Source organism: Pantherophis guttatus, chromosome 11 (genome assembly GCF_059756535.1).
Source record: "Pantherophis guttatus breed Tessera chromosome 11, ASM5975653v1, whole genome shotgun sequence".
Taxonomy (NCBI): Eukaryota; Metazoa; Chordata; class Lepidosauria; order Squamata; family Colubridae; genus Pantherophis; species Pantherophis guttatus.
This window is the reverse complement of record NC_142073.1, coordinates 11,484,252-11,499,102: the sequence shown is the minus strand read 5'-3', so window position 1 is coordinate 11,499,102 and position 14,851 is coordinate 11,484,252. Positions and strand designations below refer to the sequence as shown.

The 14,851-nt window shown below is 43.9% G+C and overlaps 1 protein-coding gene across 1 annotated transcript in view; it reads right to left on the bottom strand.

The window, feature by feature from the left end:
* The window catches only part of CARMIL2 (capping protein regulator and myosin 1 linker 2), a 67,653-nt gene that overhangs the window by 24,513 nt on the left and 28,289 nt on the right, over positions 1-14,851 (bottom strand). Inside the window, exons 21-26 of the mRNA XM_087877257.1 lie at positions 12,025-12,118; positions 11,675-11,770; positions 7,744-7,872; positions 5,963-6,076; positions 4,018-4,163; positions 2,550-2,637 (exon numbers count right to left, since the gene is read on the bottom strand). Coding sequence (XP_087733383.1) covers positions 2,550-2,637; positions 4,018-4,163; positions 5,963-6,076; positions 7,744-7,872; positions 11,675-11,770; positions 12,025-12,118 — 667 coding nt within the window. The remainder of the gene's footprint in view (positions 1-2,549; positions 2,638-4,017; positions 4,164-5,962; positions 6,077-7,743; positions 7,873-11,674; positions 11,771-12,024; positions 12,119-14,851) is intronic.

Below are 14,851 nucleotides of genomic sequence, written 5' to 3'. Positions count from 1 at the left end.
GGGGAAGGTCTGGTTAATGTGAAGGGAGTAAGGCAGATGTTAGCATGCAGAAACATCTGGCTGAACTCGTCAAGGCTTAGAAGGCAAGTAGGATCCCTCCTGGTTACCTGGAGGTCCTACAGAGAGGAAAGGCTAGGGAGAGATTAGCACATGAAGTATGTGCTGTCAGCTGTCACGCTTGCTTCGCTACAATTCGATGACAGTCTGCCATGAACTCTGGGGAGGATGGATGGGAGCAGGGATGCTTGGAGGGAAACGAAAGTAATTGTTTATTTATTTTATTTATTTATTTGTTTCCATTTCTATACCGCCCTTCTCCAAATAGGACTCAGGGCGGTGAACAGCCAAAGTAAAAAACAGAACATACAAAATTTAAAAAACAGTTTAAAATAATTAAATATTTTGGCCGTAAATTAAAACAATCCAATTTAAAATCAATTTAAAATTTAACTCAAGCCAGCCCAGCTACTTGAAATAAATAGGTTTTCAGGGCCCGACGAAAAATCCGGAGGTCTGTTATTGTACGTATCTCTGGGGGGAGGTTGTTCCAGAGGGTGGGCGCCGCCACAGAGAAGGCTCTCCCCCTGGGGGTCGCCAGCCGACATTGTCTGGCGGACGGCATCCTGAGGAGGCCCACTCTGTGCGAACGTACTGGCCAGTGGGAGGCTATTGGTGGCAGAAGGCGGTCTCGTAAATATCCCGGCCCTAAGCCATGGAGCGCTTTAAAGGTGGTCACCAACACCTTGAAGCACACCCGGAAGACCACCGGGAGCCAGTGCAGCTCGCGCAGGAGAGGTGTCAAATGGGAGCTCCTCGTCGCCCCCATAATCCCCCATGCGGCCGCGTTCTGGACCAGCTGGAGCCTCCGGGTGCACCCCAGGGGGATGTATCTGTATGTTGCTGTATCTCCCTGAGATGCTGCTTCAAGGTCACCCCGCTGGAAGAAGAAGGCAGTGGAAGAAGGCTCTGGAAGTGACCATTCTGAAAACATCTTGCTTGAACCTGATTGGTCATTGGGGTGTGTGTATGTCAGCGAGGGGAGGTAGCTTTTGGTGTGCAGTTCTCAGATCTGCCTATGTTTGACGGCAATATATTTGACTTCTAATAATTTTTTTTCTTTCCCAACGAATGGAGCCAAGATTTTACTTAGAGGTTTAAGTAGTGGCGGGTTTGACAGGTGCCATCAAATCATTTCCAACTCTTAGTGACCATGTGGCAACATTGCCTTCCTCTAGGATTTGTTTTGGCTTTTCAGCCAACAGCTCTTGGATCTCCAAGGAGTCCCCCACCCCAGTAAGGATGAGGAGCTGTTATGCTTAAATTTTAAGATCAATCAAGGTCAACTTGAGGCTGTCACCCGCTAAGGTTTTCCAGCAGTTGCTTTGTTCAAGCTCCCCAGCATCCCAAATATTGACCATGCTGGCTGCGGCTGGTGGAAATTATGTTTCAGCAAGAATCTCAATCACTTGGAAGAGTTCAGCTGGGGCTGAAGTGAGCCATTGTTCAAACAGTGGTTAGAATACTTCATCAAGATTTTATATCTGTTGTTTTTCAATGACACGGCACATCATTTTATTTTGGACTGGCTGACGTCGCTTTTGCTTTGTCCGTTTCTGTTTTGCGCTGTGCCAAACATTTCTTCTTATTCATAGAAAAGTGTCCTCTTCTACTTTTTTTTTTTTTTTTTAATTCAGAAGAAATTCTGACTATACCTCAATGGGAAACATCCCATTGGCCCTTTTCAGATTAGGAACAAGTGACAAAGTCTTAGAAACTAAACCAAACCAATCCACAACTTAGGCCAATTGTGTCAAAACAAGATCAAACATGTTATCAAAAGAAATGATTCATCCCAAGAAGGAGTTATAAAACAGACTTTTCTTTTGCGGGAACTGAATTTAAGAGTGCATAAATTACTTCTTCTTGGCATAATATTGCCTGAGGACTCTTATATTGTCAGCTGCCTTGATCACATAGGGTGGAAATTTGGGGTTACAGTATACAAAAGAAATACATACTATCTTACAAATAGTTTGCTCAGAAGCAAAAGATTGTTCTTCCTAGTTTAGTGTGGGGTTCAAATCTACTGACAAAGTGGAAGGGTGGAAGGAAACAGCAGTACAATTTACAACAGTTCATTTAGTGACCAAGTTAGAAAATCATTGAAAAAAGTGACTTATGGCCCTTTTTAAACTTATGACCGTTGCAGCATCCCTATGGACACGTGATCAACATTTGGATGCTTGGCAACTGACTCGTATTTATGACGGTTGCAGTGTCCGAGGGTCATGTGATCCCCTTTTCTGACAAGCAAAGTCAATGGGGAAGCCAGATTCATTTAACAACGGTGTTACCAATTTAACAGTTGCAGGGATTGACTGAACAGGTGTGGCAAGAAAGGTCACAAAATGGGGCAAAACTCACTTAACAAATGTCTCACTGAGCCGCAGAAATTTTTGGCCTCAATTGCAGTCGTACGTCAAGGACTACCTGTATACAAAACTCCTATGGGACCATTAATGCCTTTGCAAGTTGGCCAATCTACTCACCAGCCTGTCTTGAATGGTGGTTAACTCTTCCAATGTCTTCTCAGTGATAATACCGGTCATGGCCTCCGTAATTGATAGTTGGATCTTCCTATCAAGCACAAGAAGATTTGGTGGGCCAGGAAGAATGAAATATGGAAGCTGAGTAGGCCAAGAGAGAGGATTGCTCAAAACTCCTTGAGCAAGTACCCATATAGGTGTGGGGTAGATAGTGTTGTGGCCCCGCCCTCTGAGCCTGTCCCATCGGAGGAAGAAAGCTCCGAGCATGAGGAAGAGGAGTCAGCCAGGCCTCCCTCTCCAGGCCCCTCCCCTCTGGCATTGTCTCAGGTGCCGGCCGAGGGAGAGGAGATCAGTAGGGAGACAGCTGGCTCGGATCAGAGTGACGAAGAAACATCATTCCTGGACGCACGCCTCCGAAGGCGTGATAAAAGTTTGCAGCAGTTTAGGAGGCGTGCTAGGGATTAGAACTGAGTCACTGGACCATACCCCAGAGACTATATAATAGAGGGTAGTGGTCAGTGATCCTTGTGACGAACAAAAGTAAACCTTGGATAGTCACTAAAGCCTCGTTCGGAACTGCGGAGAGAAATATTATTTCTGCTTGGACTTTTTGCACGTTAAGTACCTTATCTTTCTGTTTGTGAAAATAAAGTCACTTGGCAGACGGTGTGTCTATCGCTGCCAAGTGGGAGATAAGACCTGGGTGCGTTCCAAAGTGTTTCCTTAACCCTCGGCTGGCTGTGTTTGTGTGTGTGTGGGTACGGGGACAGATCAGATAGTAAGAGAAGGTAAGGACCTCTTGCTTCTTCAACCCAATCACATTGGGCCGCCAGGCATGCTGAAATCTGAAGGAGAAAACAGTTTACAGGCAAAACCCGCAAGGATGTTGTCAGGGGAATGAAGATTTAAAGCTGACCAGCCGCTTTAAGACTGAGGATGAGTCAGCAGGGTTATTGCCACTTTAAGAAACTGTCTATATAAGGGAGGCCATGAGAAAGCGTCTCTCTCTCCTCGTGTATCTCTCTCCTCGTCGTGTTCTATCTGCATTGTAGCTCTCCGTGTAGAGTTGAAGATTGATTGCTTGCCTGGTATGTGCCTACCACATGTATGTCTGTATATAGAAGTCTTGTATATAAACCACTGTTTGTAATGACAAAACTTCTGTGTTCTGTATTTTGCTCCTGGGTTGTCTCAAAATAGTAGTTACGCTGTAAACACTCTGACAGGTTATGGGCTCAGTCCAGAGAGAAGGCCAGAGTGACTAGAGAGACCAGAGAGAAGAGAAACCCAGTGAGAGCTTGTACCAAAGCTAGAGGAGGTGTGCAACGTGGTTTGATAGTGGTTAGTGGCGTGTGAAAGAGCAGCATGGCCTCCATCGTATATATGAATACACATATATGTAAGTACACATGTGGCTACTTTCCACCCTTCTGATGAGGCTTGAAGGGGGTGGATTAAGCCTGCTACTTACATGACCTTGTCATACACCTCAGTCAGCAACTGGTCCAGGAAGGTTGTCTCTGATGCATCGCAGAATAATTGCTTCAAGAAATCTGTTCTCTGCAAGATTTGAGGGTGCAAACTCTGCGTAGCATCCAGCTGGGATTGTACAACCGCCTGTAAGGAAAGCTCAGTGAGTATCACTTCTGGGAATTGGGGTAAATTGATTCAATCTTTCCTCACTAGTAGCTTCCAGCATCTTCATGGCATTCCCTGGTCATTGTTAAAAGCCAATCTTCATTAGTAATATTTTGGCACAATGGTAATTAGAAGACACTGTAAGTAGTAGTCAGTGGGGCAAGTAGCGGAGGTGATCCTGTCCTTTGGGTGTATCCTACATTTCCATGGCTAATTGACACAAGGTTACACACCAAGGAGATGTTTGAGCAAAGGTTTGATGGCTAATAACACCTCTTTTTTGGGAGTTTCAAGATAATCCTATTCCACTGCTGGAATGGCCTGGGAATAGCCCAGACCTTAATCCAATTGAAAATCTATGGAGCCGACTAAAGACACTTGTTAGTCAGAAGCGACCCAGCAATAAAACCCAGTTAATAGAAGCAATCATTCGATCTTGGTTTCACATTGTAACAGCTGCAGAAAGAAAAGACTTGGTTCACTCCATGGGAAGACGTTGTAAGGCCATAATTCATGCTAAAGGTTACCCAATGAAGTATTAACTGACATGATGATAATTTTTGTATATCTCGTTTCACTTTTCTTCTTTATAACTGCTATTCTAATAACAAATCCTTCATAAAAGTTATTGCACTACATTCTTGATTAAATTATCTTTCCATTGGTATATAATTTTATAGTACTACCCCCACCCCTAAAAAGTGGTGTTATTAGCTAGTTTTAGAAAATACACTTTTCCCAAAGGGTTCCCACATTTTTGGCCACTGCTGTATGTAACATCATCAGTGCTAGTAAGGTGTGGGGTTTGCTCCCAGTTACCTACTTTGAGTAATGAAATGTGTGCAACAAAACAATCAGCTCAGAGAGTACCAAGGAGACCCCGTATTCAACTCTGAGCTACAAAAATTTCCTTTATCTTCAGCTTTTCATAGTCAGAGAGAGGGACATGTTTGTGAATTCTCAAAGATATGGCCAAAATAATCCTTCTTCACCTGAAACTTTTCAAATGGACCGAGTGGACAGTTTTGGTATTTCCATTTCCACATAGCCAGATGGCATCAGAATGGCAAAAGCTAAGCGACATGTTCTTGGACATATTGTTCTATCATATGGAGTAGATATTGTTCATTTAAAAAAAGCAATTAAAGCAAGGTTACCAGGACACTAATTTCCAGGCCAACATCAAATGCTAGGCTTTTGCAGTACAAATGTTAGATGAAGACCATAGAAAGGAAGTTGTCTTCTTCTAAAGCAGAAAGTCTCTCCATCTAGTTCAATATAGGCCTGTGATGGCGAACCTATGGCACGCGTGCCACAGGTGGCACACGGAGTCATGTCACCTGGCATGCCAGCTCAGCCTCTCTAGTAGTCTCTGGAGGCTGGGGACAACAAAAAATGTCACTTCGTGTCCAACTGGAAGTTGGGAATCAGGCTGTTTCGGGCCTCCGAGGGGCTGGGGAAGGCTGTTTTTGCCCTCCCCAGATGCATAGAGAGGATCTGGAACCAGGTGAGAAAGAAAAATGGGCCTACCTGGCCATTGTGTGCCAGGAGCGGGGGGCAGGGACATGCATGCATGCGCAGGGCAGGGCACATAGAATTATGGGTGTGGGCACGTGCACACTCGCGAACCTCCCCCCCCACCCCCTTCCTGGCACGCGATGGCAAAAAGGTTAGCCATCACTGATATAGGCTCTCTGCGGCTACAGGAGTTTCCCAAAAGATCAAGGAGAAAAAGACGTTTGTGATCAACAGCTCAACGCAACAACACCAAAGCCCACCTGAATCTCCTTGCTGTAGGTCTGAGAAACTTCCTCAATTAGTTTTTCCAATTTGTGCTGAAGCTTGCAGTTCTGGTAGGAAGCCCTTCCCACTTCGTACAAAACGGGCAAAATCTGGTGGAAAAGAGATGGGTAGAGTTTTCCCAAGTAGCCAGCATGGTCTTGGTGATCAACAATGAAAGGAGGTGGACTTCAACAACATCTGATGGAGAACAGCAAGGGTGAGGACCTTTCCACTCTCCAGATCAGATCTACAACTCCTACCACGGCCAGCAGGCTGATGAGCAGGAATTCTAGGAGTTGTTGTTCATCAATAAATTTGGAGGAACATATTTATTGGACCAAATGTTCTTCTTACTTTTTTTTAAAATAAAACACTGGAATGAAACAAACAGGCAGCACTTAAAGCCAACATTTTAAGGCCTATCTCAAGGAAAGTTATTCATGATATCAGAAGATTCCAGCATAACCTTAACTCTTCTGCTACACACTGTCATCCATCAGTGGGATGAGAAAGTGAGGTTAAGTGCATTATGACATCATTGCACAAATGATATGAATTACAAAATTGACATACCATTTATATGAGAATGTCATGTCAGGAGCGACATCCTTATGGTTATAGGGGCACCTGGCATGACCTCTACAATGAAACTGAGAATAGGTTCTCCCAAAAGTCTAAGTGTGGTTGATCTTCATCACTGTTGGCTGAATGCAATTGTTAGGATGCTCAGCATCAAGTCACAATGGCTGGATTCACATAGCCATTCTGAACTTAACTCTGAAAACCACTTTTATTTAGTGTGATGGCGAAATCAGGCTGGACAATGAAACTACCTGGTAATCAATGGAACAACCAGCCTCCAGAAGTTGTGAATGCTTCAACTCCGGATGTTTTAAGAAGAGATTGGACAACCATTTGTCTGACATGGTATCGGGTTTCCTGCCTGAGCAGGGAGTTGGACTAGAAGACCTCCAAGGTCCCTTCCAACTCTGTTATTCTATTCTATTCTGTTCTGTTCTGTTCTGTTCTGTTCTGTTCTGTTCTGTTCTGTTCTGTTCTGTTCTGTTCTGTTCTATTCTATTCTACTCTACTCTACTCTACTCTACGCTACTCTTCATTCCGTTGTTCTCTTCTGTTCTACTCTACTCTACTCTACTCTTCATTCCGTTGTTCTGTTCTGTTTTGTTCTACTCTACTTTACTCTACTCTTCATTCCGTTGTTCTGTTCTGTTCTGTTCTGTTCTACTCTACTTTACTGTACTCTACTCTTCATTCCATTGTTCTGATCTATTCTACTCTACTCTTCATTCCGTTGTTCTCTTCTATTCTACTCTACTCTACCTCACTCTTCATTCCGTTGTTCTGTTCTGTTCTGTTCTACTCTACTCTTCATTCCGTTGTTCTCTTCTCTTCTACTCTACTCTACCCCACTCTTCATTCCGTTGTTCTCTTCTGTTCTGTTCTGTTCTATTCTACTTTACTGTACTCTACTCTTCCTTCCATTGTTCTGATCTATTCTACTCTACTCTTCATTCCGTTGTTCTGTTCTGTTCTGTTCTGTTCTGTTCTGTTCTGTTCTGTTCTGTTCTGTTCTATTCTATTCTATTCTATTCTATTCTATTCTATTCTATTCGATTCGATTCGATTCGATTCGATTCGATTCTGATTCTGATTCTGATTCTGATTCTGATTCTGATTCTGATTCTTCTCCCATCCAAATCAAGAGAAACCATCAAAACGGAAAGTAATGAACACAATGAAGGGGAAAATAACCCACATCCATGAAGAGGGTTGCATCCTTAATGGCTTCCTCAGCCCAAAGCAGATCAGCCTTAACTTCCACATCCTGAACACAGCTCAGCAGCCCGATATACTTCTGCACAGTCTGGCAAGCATCTTTCACCGCCTAACAATGAAAGCAAGATCATTAGATGTTCCAAGACAATGTCGCAACAATAGGTCGGCACTAGAAAGAGAAAGGGAAACCGAAAGATGTCTGATCCCTGAAAAACATTTTTAAGTACTTTACCTGGAGTACTTTTGCTGGAATAGGGCTTGTAGCCTTCTACTGGAGTAGCATAGACATGCACAGGACATGTTTCTAGTGAAAATCTATATGATGTTGTACCTTTATTCCTTTGCCCATAAAATCAATTGTCCCACATAAAATTCAAGTTTTATGGTTCAAGATACTGATGATGTTACCTAGTTTGGTAAAGAAATGTCTGCAAGAAAACCACCAGGCTCAGAGAGCAGCAAGGACCGCACAGTTCAACCCGGAGGTATAAATTTTCTCTTCTATCAAGGCATTGTATCCTCTTCTACACTGATTCCACCAGGTGTACTGGATTTCAACTTCCAGAACTTCAAAAACGTCATAAAAAATGCACAACAAAGAATGGTCTTTCTGCGCCAACTCAGGAAGCTCAAACTGCCCAAAGAACTGCTGATCCAGTTCTACAGAGGAATTATGGAGTCTGTCATCTGCACCTCTATAACTGTTTGGTTTGGCTCTACAACCCAACAAGACAGACACAGACTTCAGAAGATAATTAGAACTGCAGAAAAAACAATGACTACCAACCTGCCTTCCATTGAGGACCTGTATACTGCACGAGTCAAAAAGAGGGCTGTGAAAATATCTACAGACTCATTGCATCCTGGACATAAATTGTTTCAACTCCGACCCTCAAAATGCCGCTATAGAGCACCACACACCAGAACAACTAGACACAAGAACAGTTTTTTCCCGAACGCCATCACTCTGCTAAACAAATAATTTTCCTCAACACTGTCAAACTATTCACTAAGTCTGCATTACTATTACTATTAATCTTCTCATTGTTCCTATCACCCATCTCCTCCCACTTATGATTGAATGACTATAACTTGTTGCTGTATCCTTACCATTTATATTGATTGTTTCCTAGTATGATTTGATTGCTTATTTGTACTCTATGACTATCATTAAATGTTGTACCTTATGATTCTTAATGAATGTATCTTGTCTTTTTATGTACACTGAGAGCATATACACCACAAATTCCTTGTATGTCCTATCACACTTGGCCAATAGAGAATTGTGTTGTGTTGTGTTGTGTTGTGTTGCATTGCATTGCATTGCATTTGGTATTGGTATTGGTATTGTATTTAATTCTAATTCTAATTCTAATTCTAATTCTAATTCTAATTCTAATTCTAATTCTAATTCTAATTCTAATTCTAATTCTATTCTATTCTATTCTATTCTATTCTATTCTATTCTATTCTATTCTAACCAAAGGCTGCTCTGAGTAAGCATGCTACATTGGGGAAAATATTGCTTAATAGTTTTTGAAACCAAAAAGAGATCCTTTGATGATTGTTTACCACTAGTGTGGGACCTGTAGACTTATAGAATTCTAGAAGTTCTCGGTCAGTGTGAGTGAAGCCGAATTGTCCAGCCTTCTATAGTCCCGACTTAAAGAGAAAATGGATGGAAAAGGGGAATGTGGTTTTCAAACTTTCCATCACCTTCCGTACCTTTACAAAGACTAGTCAGAATTCAGGTGGAATTCTGCCACTATATACTGTAAAGTGGATGGGCCCATTGGATTCAATTCATAGTGAGGCAGGCATGCCTATCGATTGATTTGGTGGCTATATAAGCCAACCAGGGTCAGCATCAGAATCTGGTATTTTGGGGCAAATTCACATCCCAACGAAGCATTGATTATTTCCCATCTTGAATGCGATACGGGGGAGACATTTCCCAAGAGGCATCGTCACATTTCCGATTCCAGAACAGTCTAGCATTTGGCGAAATATAAATAGCACCTTCCCCCTTATTGCAGATTATAACATTTAATTTGTACCAGCAGCATCCCAGTTTGAATTGGAGGGCTGCCATTGTGGAGGCTTGCAAGGCTGAGAATAAGGGGACATATTTCGTTGAGGAGACTGCCCTCAAACGTGGACTCAGAAATGTTCTTGAACTTTGGGATCCCCATCCCCAACTTTGGGATCATAAAAATAACCTCACGGTGTTGTTCTAAGTCCAGGAAGATAACAACTGGGAAGCAGTTGACTTGTTCTACGATTTTGTTCTCATTTCTGGCAGCCTTCATGGACCTCTTGGGAAAAGCTCATCATCTTTGGATCCGCCTTCTCCAAGCAGCATCTTGTAGAGGTGCTGAATTTCAGAATAGAGCTGGAAGGGACCTTGGAGGTCTTCTAGTCCAAACCCCTGCTTGAGCAGGAGACTCTATACCATTTCAGACAAGTGGCTGTCCAGTCTCTTCTTAAAAGCCTCCGGTGATGAAGCACCCACAACTTCTGGAGGCAAGCTGTTCCACTGGTTAATTGTCCTCACTGTTAATGAGTGGTAGCTCCTTACTTCTAGGTTGCTTCTCTCCTTGATTAGTTTCCATCCATTGTTTCTTGTCCTGCCTTCTGGATGCTTTGGAAGATAAGTCAACCCCCCTCTTCTTTGTGGCAGCCTCTCAGATACTGGAATACTGCTATCATGTCCCTCCTAGTCCTCCTTTTCTCTAGACTAGCCATAGCCAAAATCCTGCAGCTATTCTTCATTTGTTTTATGTCCCTATATACATCAACTCTCAATATTCCCAGCCAACCGATGTGCATTTTGATGAATTGACTTTAAGCAATATCTTTTGCCTTTGCTTAGAACATGTGGGCAGGTAAAGGTAAAGGTTCCTATGCACATGTGTGCTAGTCGTTTCTGGCTCTAGGGGGCAGTGCTCATCTCTGTTTCTAAGCCGAAGAGAGCCAGCGCTGTCTGAAGACGTCTCCGTGGTCATGTGGCCGGCATGACTCAACGCCGAAGGCGCACGGAACGCTGTTCCCTTCCCACCAAAGGTGGTCCCTATATTTCTACTTGCATTTTTACGTGCTTTCGAACTGCTAGGTTGGCAGAAGCTGGGACAAGTATTTATTTGTTGGGACTTGTATGCCGCCCTATCTCCACAGGACTCAAGGCGGCTCACAACAATTAAAACAGAACAGACAAACCATTAAAACAGAAGTCCAAGTTAAAATTAAGAACTTCAATAAAACCCAGATTAAAACCCCCATCAGTCCAAGGCGGCCAGGTGAAATAGCCAAGTTTTCAGCCCACGGCGGAAAGAGCGAAGGTCGGGGGCCACCCGGAGCTACAGAGGGAGTTGATTCCAAAGGGCGGGTGTGCCCACAGAAAAAGCTCTCTCCCTGGGGGTCGCCAGCCAACACTGTCTGGCCGACGACACCCTGAGTAGGCCCTCCCTGTGGGAGCGCACCGGGCGATGGGAAGCTGTTGCTGGCTGCAGACGGTCCGGCAAATATCCTGGGCCTAGGCCATGTAGGGCTTTATAGGTAATCACCAGCACCTTGAATCTCACCCGGAGGGCAACCGGCAGCCAATGCAAGTCACGCAGGAGAGGTGTAACATGGGAGTGTCGGGACACTCCCATCACTACCCGCGCGGCCGCATTCTGCACCAGCTGAAGCCTCCGAGTGGTCCTCAAGGGCAGCCCCATGTAGAGAGCATTGCAGTAGTCAATACGAGAGTAACGGGAGCTCACCCCGTTACGCGGCCCTAGGGATTCGAACAGCTGAACTGCCGATCGACAAGCTCAGCGCCTTAGCCATTGAGCCACAGCGTCCCCTTAGAACATGTGGGCAAGCTAGATGCAAAGCAAGAAAGATAGGAGGGTTCCAGGTATTCCCACCTGTTCAGAAGAGTTGGCTTGACTGTCGAGCTGGAGCTGGCCTTTCTCCTTGAGCAGGTTTGCTTGAATCTGATTTCTTGCAAGGTACGACTGTATCTGTAGACACACAAACAGGCACATCACATACAGAAGGAATAAGATATGCCCTTTCCCTTCTACCTAAAAAAGCAGCCAAAAAATAGGTATCCTATGCCCACCATCTTGGAACATGCACCATTACATAAATACCGTACATAAATCCTTTGGCAGAACCTGAGCATTCAAAAGAGGCTCCCAAGCTGAAGAAGATTGCTCCCTGGGTTAAATGATTACCCTCTCTCTCTCTTTCAACATCTCTTCCCCCTTTGTACCTGGTGCACAATTTCCTCCATTTTCTCTGGATGACTCCGGTAAGCCACAGCAATGTCGTTCATGGGCAAAGGCATTTTCGTGAGGATGAAATTCCTGGAGAACAGGCACCATATTCATTAGACGACCCAAATTACAATGACCTCTTCGGGACATTGTCCCAGGGCAGTGGTGTGCTTGGCCCCACCACTGGGGTACACAGAAGGGGCAAAGCAATTCTAATTTCGATGTCTACAAGTCCGTAGATATTGAGAAGTATGCTTAAATACATTGGCTTTTATTCTAGTTTCTGAATTGTACACTTTAACATTGTGGTTAATTCTAGCCAACTTGTACACTCAGATGGAAAAGAATGGTGGAATGCTGGTCAAAACCGAGCCCAACATTTCTTTTCTTTCTTTTTTTAAAAACACATTTTATTGATTTTTTTCTTTCACATACATATTTTATGAACAGAGTATTGACCGAATCGTATCTTATACAACCTTGCGCACGTGCTTTGCTCTGCGCAAGCGCATTAGGTTCCTGTCCAGCTGAGGTGCGGCAATCCCCTCTGCCGCGCCTATCAGCTGGGCTAAAAAACGAGAAATAAAGGTAAGTTTAACGTGGGGGCGGGCGGGAGGACCCAGCTCCCAGTCAAAGAAAACCGGTTCGGTGACATCACATCATCACCACTACCGGCTCGCCCGAACCGGCCTGAACCAGGACCAACCCACCACTGGGCTACATATGACACATGTTCGGTGTTTTGATGCCAGTTAATTCAGGATTGTTTTCCAGTTCCAACTGCAGAAAGATGCATTAAGGCAGAAAATATGAAAGTCAGCACTTACCTTGGGGAGTTTGCTCATGTTAATTCAGCAAAACAAGCAGAGTCTTGTGATACCTCAAAGACTAACACGTTTAATGTAGCATGAGCTTTCTAGCGCTCAGATTTCTTCAGCAGGAACATGAAGTAGTTGCTGAACGCATCAACTCAGGTGCTTCATTATGATCGGTTTTAAGTCACAATTGGCTGGATTTGCACCAGACACAAAACTATATGGTTGACTTACGACTGCAATTGTAAGCAACATTTCTGTTGCTGAGTGAAACACTTGTTAAGTGAATTTTGCTCCCTTTTACGACCTTTCTTCCCACAGTTGTTAAATGAGTCACTGCCGTAATTAAGTCAGTAACACGGTTGTTAAATGAATTGGCTTCCCCATTTGATATTTGCTTGTAAGAAGGTCGCAAAAGGGGATCATTTATTTATTTTATTTTATTTATTTTATTTTATTTTATTTCTATACCGCCCTTCTCCTGTGGGACTCAGGGCGGTGTACAGCCGAGATAAAACATTGCATATAAAATTTAAAAACAGTTTAAAAAACAATTAAATAATTTTGGCCCCAGATTTAAAACAACCCAATTAAAACCGAATTCAATTAAAACTGAGAGGATGGGATCAAGCCAGCCCGGCTAGATGGAATAGGTGTGTTTTCAGGGCCTGACAAAAAGTCCGGAGTTCTGATATTGTGCATATCTCAGGGGGCAGGTCATTCCAGAGGGCAGGTGCTGCCACAGAGAAGGCTCTCCCCCTGGGGTCGCCAGCCGGCACTGTCTGGCCGACGGCATCATGTGACTCCGGGACACTACTACCGTCATAAATATGAGGCAGTTGCCAAAAGTTTTGATCACATGACCATAGGGATGCTGTAACGGTCGTAAGTGTGAAAAATGGTCATAAATCACTCCCCCCCCCGGTGCTGTTGTAACTTTGAATGGTCACAAAATGGAGTGTTGTAAGTCGAGGACTACCTGTAAACTCATAAAGCTCCAACAGTGGTTGGGCTTTGACAACTCTTGAACCAAATTATGGTGTAACTTTGCTGTGTGATCCCAGTTATCCTCCTTCAACATACTATGGCTGAATTCCCACATTTATAAAGTAGGCCAGATAGAAGATGTATTCTGTGCTAAATGTGCAAGCTCCTTCAATCTTTATTGTGATTTAGCATGCTGTGCAAAAAACAAATGGGTTAGGGTTTACAGGTAGTCCTCGCTTAATGACTGGTTGCTTAGGGACCGTTCAAAGTTATGACAGGCTGCCAAAAACATACTTATGACTGGTTTTCTGACATGGGAATGAATTTATGGAATGAATTTATGAGTCCAACTGGGGGTTCTCAGGGGTTTGGGAGAATCTCTAGCTAAGATTCTGTGCAGTTTGGAGAACCCCCAAATCCCACTCCTGGCAGCCCCCCCCCAGGAGTCCCCACATGGAATGTTTTGGATGCAGGTAAGTGCAAAGGTGCTCATGGAGGCTCTGGGAGGGCAAAAAATGGGCCTACTGGAAGTTTGGGAAGGCCAGAAATGGGCCTGTTTCCAGCCTCCAGAGGGCCTCTGGAGCCTGGGGAGGCCGTTTTCGCCCTCCTGGAGGCTTGAGGAAGCTGACTAGGAGGCCAACTAGGCCACGCCCACCACTGCCACGCCCACCCAGCAACCGGGCAGAGAACCCCTTGCTAAAATTTTTGAAGCCCACCCCTGAGTCCAACCTTTTCTTATAACCCATAAAAATATTTAATTTTAACTTAGTTAATTGCCTTGTGTAGCCTGAAGCACTTTTATGGGTTTCGGTTTCAGGCTTTGCATCCTGCTAAGGGACTCGTGAACAAATTAAGCATCATCAAAACCCAAGTTTAAAAATAATTCCAACGCATAAAAATTGCATCCTGCGAAAGATGCCATTTGACCCAGCCTCTCCAGTTTATGTTGACGTTGTAGTTATTATCTCAGATGCTTGGATGCTAGTAAGAAAAAAGTTAGGGATAACTTGAAGTTGCTAAA